At 41.9% G+C, this 16,563-nt stretch overlaps 1 protein-coding gene across 1 annotated transcript; it reads right to left on the reverse strand.

Moving 5' to 3' along the window:
* Positions 1-10,772: 10,772 nt before the first annotated feature.
* Positions 10,773-13,890, reverse strand: txnipa (thioredoxin interacting protein a). The gene is made up of 6 exons (XM_061092249.1): positions 13,536-13,890; positions 13,149-13,224; positions 12,882-13,029; positions 12,389-12,748; positions 11,986-12,288; positions 10,773-11,873 (listed from the first exon to the last, which is right to left on the reverse strand). The coding sequence occupies exons 1-6, from the start codon at positions 13,789-13,791 to the stop codon at positions 11,826-11,828; spliced, it is 1,191 nt and encodes a 396-aa protein (XP_060948232.1). The 5' UTR covers positions 13,792-13,890; the 3' UTR covers positions 10,773-11,825.
* Positions 13,891-16,563: the final 2,673 nt, after the last annotated feature.

Genomic DNA, 16,563 nt, shown 5'->3' on the forward strand with positions numbered 1-16,563 from the left:
ACTTGATCTAGATGTATCAAGAAAATATCAACATGAGGTTAAATATTATCTTTTACATAAGCAACATTTAAATTTATTTAGTTTTACTCTAGCATGATACACATTTATTTGATCAGATGGTTCGAGTGTCATATGACGTCTTAACATAAATCTGCAAAGTTCGCAATTGCTAGCTACTGTCGCTTACTGTACATTTTGTAATTGCTATTGATAAGGACAGCAAAACTTGTGTGTGTGTGTATCTAGCTACTTAGCTATTGACCTTTATGACCATAAAAACTACAAAAAAAACCTTTTAACAGGGTAAAAAGAATGTAGAAACCTCCGAGAGAGTCACATGTGAGGGATCCGTCTCCCAGGACGGACAGAAGTGCAATAGATGTCAAGTGTAAAGGAGAACATCAGTAAGATAAGGGTATTTGCAGCATTGATTAGAATAAACACTTTGTAGCATAATGGAAGGTAAATGAATTGATGGATTATTTTCAGTGATGGTCGAGTATCTGAGTAGACATATAATATATCAAGCAGTCTTGTTGTAATCATAGTCAATGGTCAGCAGCCACCACGATCAGGATCCACCATCAAGATACCAACACGACCATGGTCCACCACCACTATCCACACTCAGATGTCAACACGATACAGGATCCACCATAAGTGAGCCTGAATTCTGGGAGCCCAGTGCTCTAGTGGGGTGATATGGTACTATCAGCTCTTCAAGGTGTGATGGTGCCATATTATTAAGGGTCTTGTAGGTGAGAGGGAGGATCTTAAATTCTATTCCAGATTCAACCGGAAGCCAGTTTGAAGCTAACACAGGAGAAATATGGTCTCTGTTCCTGGTTCTTTTCAGGACACGTGCTACAGCATTTTGGACGAGTTGAGTCTTTAACGACATTCTGCTGGAGCCTGATAATAAGGACTTATAATAATCAAGTCTGGATGTAACCAAGTCTGGACTAGTTTCTCTTTTGAGACAGGACATGATTATTGAAATGCTGAATCCTGAGACAGATGACAGACTGGATACCTTGGATAAAGACAAGGAAGTAGAAGACAAGGGATTCCATGCAGACAAACACCTGATCATACTGTGTCAAAGCTCCTTCAGGACTGGGACAGAATTGACAGCTTGGCAGAGCTAAGGAACCTTCTCTCTCTGGCCCTCACCATCCAGCAGGTAAGGGACATATATTGTCATGCTAATTTCCCTCTGTGCCCTGTCATACCTGTTCACTCCCTCTAATGTTTTTGGCTGATGCTGTGTTCTCTCTTTGCTTAGGTGAGTATCATTGTTGCTCTGTGGCAGAACCTGCTGGACTACGATGAGCAGAGGGTGGTCGGCTGGTTACAGGGAAGTTCACGTTTCCTATGAATGGAGTTCCCTCCAAGGGCCAGGAGTGTGAGGAGGCATGTACTTACCACCATTGTCCCGCTTACCCTGTGGCCAGATTGCTACCACCTTAATGAGAACATATTTACCAGACTCTCTGATCAACCTCCTAAAACCCAAGAGGACTGTGACTGGCACAGTGTCAAGATGGATCTCATCATACAGAAGGAAAGATTTTGAAAAATATTACAAATCAGCCTTCTGACTAATGGGACAAGAGGAGGGTGGATAGGCAGGTCAAACCCCTGCATCTCCACTCGCCAGTGGTGGCCCTCCCTGCTACTAATATGCGCTCCCTATGTGCACCCACCCGGCCAGGCCAGGCACAGTGCCCTGCATCACCATGGGGTAGGCAAAGGTAAAGAGGAGGTCCTGCCCACAGTCACAATCCTGGCAACTGTGAAGCTGCATCTCCAGTTGAGCGGGTGTCTGACCTGCAAAGTGAAGTTAACATGCAGTTAATGTCAGCAGAAGAGTCTGTACACAGCCGATACAATAATAGAGCTAGTGAATACTGTCCCTCTGTAGAGGCTGTAATCAGTCCTTCCATCAACATGTACACTGTTAAATGAATGTATTGAGAGGGTGCCTTACAGTTATGGCTGGTTGAAAATAAAAGGTTTGGTCACAGCAAACCTATACTTCTTGCCATTGTTTCATGGTGGGTTTTGGATAACTGTCTGATAAATTTTAACATTCTCTCCAGAATTATTTATATATGGTAAGTGGACTGCATTTATGTAGCACTTTTCTAGTCGTATTGATCACTTAAAGTGCACTTTATAGTATCAGTTAAATATTTTTTACACACTGCCTACACTGCCTACTCTGCTCTACCTTTTCCCCCATCAGGAACAAGTAAGATAATGTTGATAGTCAGTAAAATCGGGTGATTTACAATTATTAAAAATACTCTTTTTAGTACAAAAATTAAACCTCAATTTCTGGCAGCTGGAACTGGACTGAAAGAACAGCTAGAACTGACGTGGAAGGTGAAATGCTATGTGATCCCTGTGGCAGTAGGAGCATTAGGGGCTGTGACCCCCAAACTGGGAGAGTGGCTCCAGCAGATCCCAAGTACAACATCTACAACGTCCTATGTCCATAAAAGCATAGTCCTTGGAAAACCTAAGATGCTGCACTGATCCCTGTAACTCTCAGGACCCGAGCTTGAGAAAGACATACCACCCAATGTCCCATTTGTGAGGTCCAAGGGGTATATGGGAAGTCTCAATCGTCACAGTATAACACCAAGCAGGCTGCGTGTTTCTGATCAAACTGTCAGAAACCATGAGGGTGGTATGGGGGCCCGACGCCCTCTAGTGGGACCTTTGCTCACAGTCCATCACTGTGTAGCTCGATTGGCGTTCTCCAGAGAACACCAGAATTGGCAGATCCGTCACTGGCGCTCGGTTCTCTTCACAGATGAGAGCAGGTTCACATTGTGCACATGTGATAGACGTGAAGAGCCTGGAGATGCTGTGGTGAACAATATGCTGCTTGTTACATCATCCAGCATGACCAGTTTGGTAATGGGTCAGTGATGGTCTGGGGAGGCACACTGTATATTACCTACATGTCATAGCAAATGGTTTCCTGACTGCTATTAGGTTCCAGGATGGAATCCTCAGAGAGATTGTATGACCTTAGGCTGGTGCAGTTGGGACATGGGTTCCTTCCTGCTCTTTCTCAATGAATTTTCCCAGTGTTCTCCTTGCTATTTTATTTTTTTACAGGCCTTGGTGATTCTTCTATTCTGTTCTTCATTTAAAAGAATCATCGCAAGAAAGTGTTTCTTATTTATTGAACCTATAGTGACAACTGGTAATCATGCAGAGTCATTTGTGTCACACGCAGTTATAATGTGGTGTAATTCTGTCCACAGCGCATCATGTGACCAGTGATTAAGACAGCGCCCAGACGAGAGTATTTCCTCTTTGGAGACTCAATGAACTCAGAGGAGGAAGGAATGTCAGATTTTTCATGTAACTATGTCTCATTTAATTGACCTTTAAGTTTTAGAGAAGACTAATGGTCTATTCCTAACACGTTAAGGTCATCAACACTGGAAGCCAGATTCTTTTCTGTTCTTTCAGTTCTGTTGTTGTAATACTCACTTAAGCCACACAAGGCTTAGTGCACCACTACCCCAGCACTGAAAGCATTCATGTTTTCTTTCTAGTGATTTCTTCATGCACTCTACTCACAAGGGACATATCTTGTGTGTTAGTAAGTTGTGATTGTCAAGTCTTTCTTTTGGTCTAGCTACGGTGAGTGGATAACTGAAACACAAAACTCTTAAACAATTTTTTTGACTTTAGTGGGGGGTTTTTTTTCCTTTATTTTTATTTAGTTTTTAATTTCTGACGGATATAAAATACAAATAAAGTCGAGCTGCAGATAATGAACATGAGTGTATCAATTCAATTTCAGACATGCACTTAGTTTTAAGGATCATTACAGATGTTGGACTCTGTGGAACACTGAGTTATACTGTATCATTCAGTAATGAGAGTTATTCTTGTGCCCTTTTAGGATTCAGTATCTTGCCAAGGACACATCGGCATGCTGTATGGGGAAGACTGATATCAAACTGCCAACCTTCTGGTCAGAGGATGATCACTGTACCCTCTGAGCCACAGCCACCGCTATCATGGCTCTTAAAGCATTTGTCTCATTGAAGTCTCTGGCATCTTTGCAGGCATGCAGCAAAACCAACAGTGGCACGTCTGCAGTGTGTAGACACATTACACAACACAAAGACAGTCATGTGATCTGTGAAATGAGATCGTAAACAACATGAGGGAGGACAGACGTGCTCTACGGTACAAGACGTGACAGTAGTTGGGGCGTGCACTCTGCGGAACACTGTTAAACATGAAGTTACATGACTGTTTACCCAAGTCTGCCTCAAGGACAGGCCCAACAGCTGGAGGAGAGCTGCCTGCAAAACAACATGGAAATAAAAAAGTGATGTTTATGCTGCTGATGAGGAGTTCAGTGTTGTTATGAACGTGTCTGCTGCACTTTTATTTTCTAGTAAATGCAGCAAACTTTTTAGTTTTCTGGCCTCAGACTGCCGGATGTTTTCTTTCAACTGAATCTCAGTCAGATATATTGTTACATGTTACTTTTTATTTATTTCCATTGTTAATAAACTCCAAAAGTTGCTGTGTTTTTTACTTTTTGTTCAATGCTTTGTAAATGTGTAAACTAATTCTGTTGCTCTCTGTGTTTCCCAGGACATTTTGAAAATAATTGTAACGCCCGTGGGGCGCTTCCAGGGTATGGCTCTGTTTAGCTTAGATTTGTGAGTAATCCTACTGTGGAATAGTTTGATAGTTAATGGAAAGATGGCCTTTGTGTAACTGGTGGACATTACGATATTTCTGTGTCTTAGGGTTATAATAGGGTATTGTTATTACCCTTAGTGGATAAAAGTGTGTTTTCCTCAGCAGGCTCAAGGATAACTAATAACTAATGTAAATTGTTGAAAAAACAGTTTTAAATATTGTTGGTGTGTTTCACACTGGCTCTGGTTGAAGAGGGGGGGATGAGTGGTGCAGTGCGCTACCTGAACACAAGTCGGTGCATGTTCCTTCTATGTAGCCTGTGTGAAGGTGTCTAATGATCTGTCACAATTAATGACCCTGGGGTCATCACAGACGAGGTGTCCAGGTTGCACCTCAGGTTCTACCATAGGGTGTGAACTTGACTAATCAAGGGGTCTGTGTGACAAAAGGTGAACTCAACTCATGATGTCCTTGAAAGTCTAATTTACCATTCAATGTTCTTCAAACTTATACCAATTTGGCCTATCATTTCAACACCTCTGCCAATGTCATATCTCCATATCCATTGGTGGGTTCTGGTAAATTGAATCCCCTTGTAAGGAAGAAAGCTTATATCATTATAGCATTAAATATCAAGAGAAACAAATAAATCAAGAACTTATTTATTGACATTATACATATTCCTACCATTGTTTATTAAGTGGCTTCATGGTTTCTTCCATTCATTCATCTCAGATCACATGACTCTTACAATGTCAGGGGGGACTATTTTGTTAGGTCATGTCAGAAAAAAGGTAGTTAAAAATCAAATCAAATGACCGAGATCGTCATCTGTGCAGTCAACTCCCTAATATGATTAGGAAACAAAATCCAAACACTATCAAACCCCAGTTCCTGAATAAGAGCAGTTTCCCAGCCTGTAGAGAGAACACAGGGGTTGGATTTCACACATAGCCACACAGCTGACTGGGTGGTTGCAGGGAGGAAGTTGGGGTCAGGTGGCGGTCATGAAGTGTCCTCATGAAGCTGGTTTTGCCTCTTTTTTTTGCTTAGTGTGCAAAAAACATTCCACATTGTGGTGTGGCTATTGCGCAGGCGGTAGAGTGGGTTGTCTTTGATCAGATGGGTGGTGTTTGATAACCAGCTCCTCGAGTTTGCATTCTGATGTGTCCTTGAGCAAGTCTCTGTGTTGTTCTCACATGCCCCTACAAGGACACACACACGCACCCACAACTGCATCTGCTCAGTCTCTAAGAAACTGCAGTTTGGCTCATGTCCCAGTCAAGGAAGCTATGAAGCTATGACTGTTGGGGTGGAGAAGCTGTGTATACAGAGGTGAAAATGTCTGTGGTGGTGAAGTGGATGTGTGTCAAGGTGGAGAACATGTGTGTGGTGGTGGAGAACATGTGTGTGGTGGTGGAGAACATGTGTGTGGTGGTGGAGAACATGTGTGTGGTGGTGGAGAACATGTGTGCATGGTGGAGAACATATGTGTGTGGTGAAGAGGATGTGTGTACATCTCTGCATTGTATCTGAACTTGTATTTGATTAAACTTTTCTTCATTGTAAAATTTTGGGTCATTGTAAAATTTGGAAAAATGTGAGTATTGTACAGTATCTCTTTAATGTCCTCATTTTGAATCGTTGATGCTCAATAAACATACTATAAAAAAAAAGAAAAAAGATTCAATACATTGTCATCTGGGACAATGTGTCATTCCACCGCTCTGCTCTGGTCCAGAACTTGTTTAAACACCATCCACAGTTTACAGTACTATACCTTCCACCATACTCTCCGTTTCTAAACCCAAATCAAAGAGCTTTTGATTTGATCTCTCCTTCTAGCTCCTGTCAGCACTGCATTTTACTTACTGTTTGTGAAAAGCTGCAGGATAACAACAACAACAATTATTGTTATTATTATTATTATTAATTATTATTATTAGTAGTAGTAGTAGAAGCAGTGTTAGTAGTAGCAGCATTGTTGTTATTTATAATACTTATAATTAATTAATTATTATATGAACTGTTGCTGCTGTCATTAATAACATCTTACACCCTTTTATAATAACTAGATTGGTGAAACCTGATGCTGCACAAGTGTTCCTGATCTCCCTCTCCTGTCTCTGCACCTCTCCTCCCCCTCCCCCCTATCTCTCTCTCTTTTTTCCAGTTAATGAGGGAGTTTTTTCTCTCCACAGTCACCAAAGTGCTTGCTCATTTTGGAAACTGTTGGGTTTCTTTATAAATATTAAGGTCTTGAACTTCTATGTAAAGTGCCTTTGAATAATGTATATTATGATTTGGCGCTTTTATAATATAAAAAAAACATGTAAACCTGAAGTTTACCTTGATAACCACAGATTCCTCTTAATAGTAGAGGCCTATAAAACTGTAAAGCTGCTTTCAGACATGTTCTGAACTGCAGAGATCCTACGCATTTTCCCCAGAGGAGATGTATGCATGACTGCAAATGTCCACCTTGCAGAAAGTCTGCAGAAAGTCCAGAGCAGCCGATCTGAGAACACAGCAAGAGATCACCACTGGATTCACAAAAAAGTGCTCCACGTAGATGCAGTGTATGCATTGTATGTGTGAATGGCAATAAAACTGTACTGTTAAATGATTTGAGTGGTCATCAAGACTAGAAGAGTGCTCTATAAATACAGACCATTGACATTACCAAGTGGGGGGGTTGATGATGCTTCTAGCACGTCACAGACGCAAAGAGGGAAACGAAGATGTCATGAGAGTTTGTGGTGATAAGAGCTGATGTGTTGATGTGCTGTAAACAAAGTCACGTGGTCTCTGCAGCCAAAAGGAAAATGTGACATCGTGCCTCCGCCTGCTGCTCCACCTCTCACCTGAATCCTTGTTGTTGTGAACATGTCTGAGCAGAGAACCGCTGTGTTGTTTCATATGTGAAAGGCAAAGTGCGGAGAAAGTCTAGACCGGAGGATCCTCCACAGGACAAACTGCAATAAGGTGACCTGCAAAAATTGAGCCACTGTAGAGACTGGCTGCGGGACACAGTCCACAGATGTGAGGGTTTCGTTTAGAGGAACCAAATTCACATTCACTACTTTTAGCCATAAGGACACACATGCCAAGTGTGAAGCTGATAAGATGAACAGTTCTCGAAGTATGTAAGTATGTGTGTGTGTGTGTGTGTGTGTGTGTGTGTGTGTGTTTGTGTGTGTGTGTGTGTTTGTGTGTGTGGCTATTAAACTCTCAATCAATCAATCAAATGTTGGAATGGCCCATATTTACAAATCACAAACTAGCATGTTTACTTTAAAAAAAAAGTTTGACAGCTAACGGAAACCTGAAGACTGAAGATGAAAGGATCAGGTTCTGTTCCATGTTAGTCTTTCTTGGAACTCAGATGGGCAGAGGACATGTGTGAAGTATTTTCCATGCCCATGTCAGTCAGACACTAACTGGTCACTCCATTTGTCGACACTTGTCACTTGCTCTAAATGTGACTGGACCCACCCGGTGGCACCACAGATGGAAAATGTTTGTGTGATATAAAGTAAATAAAGCCAGTCAAATTTGTTCTGTTTGAAATATTTTGCTACAGTAAGACAAGGTTAGAGTCTGAAATGGAACCCATCATTAAGGTATGAAAGTCTTGCTGAAACACTGACACTGACACATTTGTGTTCTTAGAACCATATGAATATCCACAATAACTTTCCTTGAGGCATTCCTGCAGCAGTGACGATACAGGCCAAGAGAAGCAGCCCCCTTCCACTCAGTGACTGTTTCCTTATCTGTCCACACCAGCACCAGTAACTGCTGAGAGCAGCTGTGTCTCACTTTGCAACCTCCACACTCACACTAGTTATTTTTAGTGTATGTATGTCAACATGCAGGGCAATGTAAGTACCGGGATGATACATACAAAACAGTCAACTAAAATAATTAAATAACTATATTATACAAATAATAAAAGTCACTGATCATACTTCGATGTTTGCTCTGCACTATATTGATGGTTTTCACAGGAGCTGGGATCTACTGAAGAAAGGTAGAGGCAGAAAATCTGGGATACATCCATGCAAATCAACGTGGCTGCAACCGTCCAACAGCTCTTAGATTATTTTTGCATTTCCCTCAGTGTCTCTGTCTCAGCATCTGGTAAACTGCTTGCATAAACCGAAAAGAATCTATTTAATTTCAAGGAAATGTTCTGATTTGTGTTAAATTCCAGAAAACCTTCAAAGTAATCTGCTGGATATCATCCTCTCAATATATGTGCTGGACCACCATATCCAAAGTATTTATAAAATGAGTCATTATTCTCTCCACAAATGTGGCGACGCCAACGAGCTAGTTCTGGCAGGCAACTTGAGCTGCGCTGTGCCAATCATGTCACATACATCATGTGACATACCTCACTCTCCTCAACCATCTATATTACACACCCACCTTATCAGCAGTGTTGGTCAAGTTACTTCTAAAAAGTAATTAGTTACAGTTACAAATTACTTCTCCCAAAAAGTAATTGAGTTAGTAACTCAGTTACCACATTGTTAGAGTAATTAGTTACTCAGCAAAGTAACTGTGGCGTTATTTTTCATGTTTTATAACGCTGTTACGTTCTGTAATATCTTTAACGTCAAAGATGTTTATATTAACTGATTGAAGAATAAAAACACTATATACAGTATTTTAGAACATTTGGTATTTATTTGAACTCAATAGATTGCAGCCTGCCATATGATGCATAGAATTAAAACATATAAAAATAAATATTGAAAATAAAATTCAAGTGCAAATGTAAACTTGGGTAAAAAGAAACAAAGGAAAATCTGGCCATTAAGTAGTGTGAGAAGTAGTGCCGGTACTTCCAGTTATTGAACGCTACTTTTGAATTTCCCTGGCTCGTCGCCATTGTCGCTGTCTAGAGCTGTAGTCAGAGCGTGCAGTGAGACAGCTCTCTCCACGCAGCTGGGGTGTAATATTGTAACGGATCGAGAGACCCCCCCCCCCACCAGAGTGTTGTTTGACAGCCGTCGCCGGATGATGACGTAGCGAGCGACGTCAAGCCTATTCATTGGTGGAGAAGGAGTCGCAAGGGACAGGAGAAAGCGGAAGTGCGGAGGAAGCCGGCAAACAGCGTCGGGGACTGCGGAGTCGCTGCCGGTTGAGATCGCCGACTGACCGCTTCATTCAACCAAATTGTAGTAACGCGCCACTTTACATTATCAATAACGATAACGGCGTTGTAACGATGACAAAAGTAATTAATTAGATTACTCCGTTACTGAAAAAGAACTCCGTTAGTAACGCCGTTATACTTAAACGCCGTTACTCCCAACACTGCTTATCAGGTGGTCTATTTAACCAGAGAGACATTTCCCATCAACCCCTCTTGCTCGCACTGCTGCTGCAGGATTGCCACCAGTTGCTTCAGCCCCTCCACCACCCCAGCATCCACCTGTAGGCTCCAACGGGAACAGGGGGGGGGTTACAAGTATTTGCTCATCACTCCCATCATTCCTATGTAATCATATGGAGGAGTGATTAAGTTAAACACTAAATCTGTTGTAAATCTGTCGCCAAACACTAAATCTGTTGTAATGCTGCAATAAATGTTCAAACGTGAGTTGTCTGACTGAAATGTTCCGTTCTATTTATATGATGAACATTTATAAGCCAGCGACTCAACAATTACATCCTCTGGCTCCTTCAGGAAAGCCCAGGATATTCCCAGGTCAGATGGGATGTGCAATCCAGCCAGCATGTTGTGGATATTCCCCTGGACCTCTGCACAGCTGGACTAAGCCTTTTCATTTGAAACAGGACCAAGAGAGCAGATACATTCCAATCATTAATTTCAGTCATTGGGAAGGAGGACTGTTTCTTCAACTTGTAGCATTTCTGTTTAATATTACAGAAAGTTAATCCAAACTGTGTATCAAAATGGGGAGCCTTAGACTCCACCAGCATAATTTTATTTTTGGACAAAATCTTAACAGCTTCAGACTTCATGTCTCTTTCATACACCTTCTTGGTCCTATGGGGAAGACTGAAGCACAGCCTGACATCTAAAAAGGGAGGAGTGGATACACAGATTATTTTTCAAATTTCTTTAATAAAAAACTCACCCATAGGGTGTCATAGAAAAATACTTGTAAGTATCAAGGATGCATTGCAAACATACAGTGATTTTCTTTGCGTCTGAGAGAACAGAGGTTGTGAAACCAGCACAGTGGAGATCTCCCACTGAAATGTTGTCTAGGACAACTGTAGATTATGAACAATGATAATCCTCACATAAGGTGCTTTCCATGATATCAGAGCATTGTATTCGTAACAATCATGTTTTGCACTTTCACTGGAAAGAATTTACAGCCAATGAAAGTTATATGTGAGGTGGAGTGTTTGATCTGCTCACCACAAGTCAATCATTGTTCAAACCACTCTAACAGAAACTCTTGCAGGCAGTAATGAAAGAAAATGCGTCAAACAAAAAGTGCAATATAATACAGGAATAACCACATTTTCTCAACACTGTTACAGGAGAAATATGGATGCAGCATGAGATTCATCCAGGAGGATTGTCCTAGATGCTTAAATTCTCAAAGGCAACAAAATTAGTTAGATCAGTACAAGCTGACTGGACTTAAGTGACAAATAGAATGGTTTCTCTAGTGAAACCCACAAAATATGGGGTTTAATTGGAATGACATATCATCATGATGAAAAAACTAACCCCAAAAAAGCTAAGATGTCACAACAGGCTGGGGCTAACGCAAATGCTTGGCCCCAATAATTATAAAAAGTCACAAGGTGGCTGTGAATGGACAGTGAGACACAGACGGTTTGAGTCTCAGGAAGGAACAGCTTATTGAGAAATGTAGCAATCCACAGGCTCTGTGGTTACACCTCCACCTCTTCAACCTGAGGAGCAACAGGACGAAGTCAGAAGATCAGCTTAGCTGATGAAGCCTGGTGAAGACAGCTGACAGAACAGGTGAGCATCTTTCTGTCCACCTCCACAGTTCTGGCTTTTCTTCTCCATCCATCACATCCTCTCTGGAGTTTGAACCTTCTGCTCTTTTTCAAGTGCCATACATGAGCAGTCCCTGAAAGCTGGACCACTGATTCATGATCCCTGCTTGACTTCAGCAGACTGGCAGCATGCGGGCACTGCCACTGAACTCTTCGTCAACCTGAAAGAATACATTTTACTTTTATTATCTGAATCATCATCTTATCTGATCACCAAAGGTAATTTCTCATTAGCTTGATCAAGAGTTAATGTCATTTGGCTGGGACACCTACCTCAGTGTAAACTGGGGGCGGTGGAAAGTTAAAGGTTGGTGCGTTCATGAAGATGGGGCTCTCGTCTCCGTCAAAGTCATCCAGGAGTGGCGTGAGGGGCTGGTCCAGGCGGCAGTCGCTGGTGATGTCGGCATAGCTGGGAGGCCCAGAGGGCATCCTGAGGGACACCCAGCTTTGAGAGGCATTACTGACCGAACCCTCCTGGCTGCTCACACTGTTACTGCGGCTGCCCAGACCAGCTGTTCCAATGACCAATGGCAGCTCCAGGATCAGCTTCTCACTTCCAGGGATGTGGACATAAATCTGAAAGTAGGATCATGACATAGGCATTAACACTGATGTTAAATTCACACCTAATTTACAGCCAAAAATGTGTTGTGTGCAGCAGAACCTCAAGGCTTACCATCAGAGCATACTCCACACGGATTATGTTGCAGCCCAACATAGATGGTTTTATCTTCGGCACCCTGATAGTCTTTCCCTGCCAGGCATCACACATACCGGAGATGATGTGGTTCCCACGCACTGCGGACAGCTTCTGCCGAAAGACCTTGGTACGCCCATTAGCCTGGTAGATGTGCTTAGCAATGATAGCGGCCTTGGGCACCACAATCCGTGAGCAGGTGTTCTCAAACTTTGCATTGATACAGATATCTTCACCTTCACAGAAACCACGGCGATCAATTTTTGCATTCAGTGACACCTGGCCATCAGGGATGAACATGCAGGTGACTTTCTTCTCCTTCATGCCACCTGTGGGAGACTGAGGAGGAACAGGAGGGTGAGACCCCATGTCAAACTAATGCAGCATCATGTCATTATTCAATAATAGACATTACAGGGCTCAAAATATTTGAGCAGTCTGTTCCACAATATGTAAAGGTGAATTAACTCACCAACAGGTCTGGAGTATTGACATCCAGGGGCTCCTCCACCTCGAAGGGTTTCTTGCACTCCAGAGTGGGCTGATGTGGCCTCTCGATTAGGGCCTTAACATAGTATTGGACATACCCAAACTTCCCCTTGTATGACGATACCAACTGCCTGTGATAACAAAAGTATGGAAAATGTTAATCAAACGTGTTCTATAATATACAATTGACTGAAAAGCCATGCAACTACAGACAATGTGATGTTATCAGAAATGAGAAATTCTGCCTTACCCTTGCTGCGGGAGCTCAAATCTAAAGGTGTATTCGTATTTGTTGCCAGGCCTCAAGACGACTGATCCATCGGAATCTGGAGAGGAAAATGAAGTCTGTTCATTTGACACTCTCAGTGAATTGCTTATCATTCTATCATGTTGCTTTGGCTAGTGTATCTTATATAACTGTTGGACTCTAGCAAATCGTATCATCAATGTGGGCAATCATTTTCCAGCTCTGCATTGACATGGTGAAAGCGATGCTTTGACACACTGACACTTCGTAAAACACAGCAGGGAAGGGCCATTCGTTACAACACAAGGTGCATTCTTATGCCACTGATAGCTCTATCACAGCCTTATTCAATGTAAGGGCAGAAAGGCTGGGATAGGCGACTGTCCATACCTGTCGGCTGGTCGTTCAGTTGCAGGACCTGCTCATATCGGAGGTACTCGGCCTCCTGTCGGCAACGCTGCTTGCCTTTCGCGTATTCCACTTTGGCGCAGCCTAGACCCAGAACCCTCACTGCGGAAACACGAGTCACCTCGTTCACTTCCACTTCTATCCGGCCACACAACTCGTCTCCGCCGCAATAGAAAGTCTTGCTGGGATCCATAAAAATGATTTGGAAGGTTTTCACCCTCTTCGTCATGGCCACCATGACTGCTTCTGGCTGGTGTGGAAGACAAATGTAAAAACTGAGAAGCACTGACGCGCTCACCGATGTGATCCCTGGTTGACTCTGATGTAAACAAAGGCTAGGTGTTGCTTTTATATGACGAGCCTCGGCAGGACACGAGCAGCCAGAATGAACAGCGTGCCTCAGCGCATGCACACCGCTGCCATTGGTGCAAAATCTTTGTTTTCGTCAGCTCTAGCCAATCAGCGCCCGAAAACGACGCGTGGACACCGCGTGGCTGCGAGAATGTAGGACGTGCTGAGAAAATGCACAGGAAGTGGAAGACTTGTAGTAAACAGACAAACTATAGAGGCTTCAGTCTGACGAACCTCAGAGACACACTCATACAATACAATACATGGTAGTTTAGGGCATTTTTCATCTTCAACATGTTTGAAAATATAGAGGTGGGTATGGACTTAAACTTAAACCCTTCTGAGTCTTAATACTGTTCATTTGTTTTGTTTTTGTGCTTTGATGGTTGTAAGATATTGTACTGGACTAATTGTGGCAACCTGGCACATATACAGTACCTCCAAGACACTGCCTTTGTTACTGTACATTTATTTATTATTTTCCTTTGCTGTCTTACATTGTGCATTATTAGCCAAACTTAACTCTTAAGGGGTTTTGTGCATATGCAGTATACTATACTTTATAGTATACGACACAATACTTTGTTAGTAAGATACAATTTGATTACATTTTATTCAGCATTTAAGACACACTGGATTTGATTAAAAAAGAGTGAAGGGGATGGTAAAATTAAACAGTAGGAGTTGAGTCTTGAACTGGACCTGGGAAACTGCATTCGACAAACTAATTTAAAGTCAAGGTCCACTTACAAGCTTTTGAATGTATGACAAAGTACATGCTAGTGAGTTTCCTCTGTTGCCACAATTTAAAAGAAGAAGAACTGCGCAAGTGATTGATTCTGTGGCCTTCACATCCACGACGACTTCCACACTCCTGACGTTAGAAATGGCAGTTGACAAAACATACATCTATGTAACAACTATCATGCTCCAAATGACCATCACACTTGTTCTAAGGCAAGATTGGATCCCTAACTTACTGTGGCAGTGATCTGCACTGCAGGAGCTCTGGCAGATCTAGACTCACTCTGCATCTGACCATTGGTGCTGATTTTGTTGAATCTTTGACTAGGACCAATTATACTATCAGTTGATATGATTTGGGTGGATCCTGCTGTAATACCTGATCTTCCATACAGCTGATCTAGGGCCAGGCAAGGGAAAGCTGTACATGCTACAGAGTGGCTGGGATGGGCTGGTCATATCTTTTACCCCAGGAAAGAAACACAAAGTGAAAGGGTCCATTATTAAAATATTAAATATACAGTATGTTCATACACAATATGATGCCTTGTACAAAGTAGTAACAGTTTAAGGTGACTAGTTTTATTGTGTGTATGTTTGAGCTAAAAAAAATTATGTTTGTGCAAAGATAGTGTTATTGACTGGGCAGTTTTCAATGCATTTCTACATAGTTACAACGTCAGTTCACCAAATTGACCATCAGTCTGTCCTTGGCTCTGGCTGGCTGACAGCACACAGACACACACACATAGAAAGGACATTAAATACCCCAAATTGTCCCTTCTCATAGAGAAAAGTGCTGGACATAGATTCACTGTATGAATGGGTGAATATAATACTGTAAAGCACTTTGGGTGTTCATCAAGACTAGAAAAGCACGATATAAATCCAGATTTATTATGACCTTTAACATATCTACAGGTAACATCATATAGAATAAACATCTCTTAGTGGTTACTGTTGATTATCTAGAATATTGTAATGTCTCAACTAAAATGTATGTTGTGATTGACAAATTAAATTAAATTGAACATAAACATGACTTTGTGAGGGCTTGCGTTATAATATGTAGGTTATATATACATATATGTGCGAATCAGAATGTTTTAGAGATCAGCTAATATGTATGACACAGGTTATTCCTTTTATAGTTTTACAGCTGTTTCATTTGCAACGTTTGCAGGGTGTCTTGTGACCTGCACAGCCCTCTGTTGTTGCTTCGCTCCCTTCAGTGAACCTTCCCCCGGTTCTTTCTAGATGTCACACCACAAGGAGATTTTTCCACCATTAAATCTTCTGAGGGTTTTTGCGTCCAAGAGTTCTGGTTCACCCACAAGAGGCTGCAGGAAAGACCCCAAACCACTTCAAATAACATAGTTGGGTCTTGCTCCTGTGTAGGTGTGGTATTATAACATAAGTGTCTAATGATTGGTCCATGCCTGTCATGAACAGAAAGATGGTTTTCAAATGTTGGCAGCTTATTTGTTTACTGATTAGGGATGTTATTACCGCTCCATAGGTGAACTGCATTCCTCGTTCAACATTTACCACATATGCACCTGTAATTTCAACAATACATAAGGTCTACTATCACATACATAAAGACTGACCTCTGGGAACAGGTAGTAACTACTAACTGCATTTTAATGATTGGGGAGATAGAGTAATTTCCTTGGGAGGCACAGTAAACAGCTCCGTAAAACCAATGGATGAAGTGGGTGCACGGTCATCAGCCAGTGAGTCAGCTGGGGAAGGGACTCACAAATACAACAGCTGCAGGTGGGTGCTGTAATTTGCAATGAACAACCTGTTTTAAGAGACCAATAGGTAATACATTTTAGGATTTACTGTCTGAAGGAAAAAGATAAGAGCTAAGGATTTTCAAAAAATTGGCATTGTACATCAGAGTAGAATT

Source organism: Limanda limanda, chromosome 19, assembly GCF_963576545.1.
Source record: "Limanda limanda chromosome 19, fLimLim1.1, whole genome shotgun sequence".
NCBI classification, from domain to species: Eukaryota; Metazoa; Chordata; class Actinopteri; order Pleuronectiformes; family Pleuronectidae; genus Limanda; species Limanda limanda.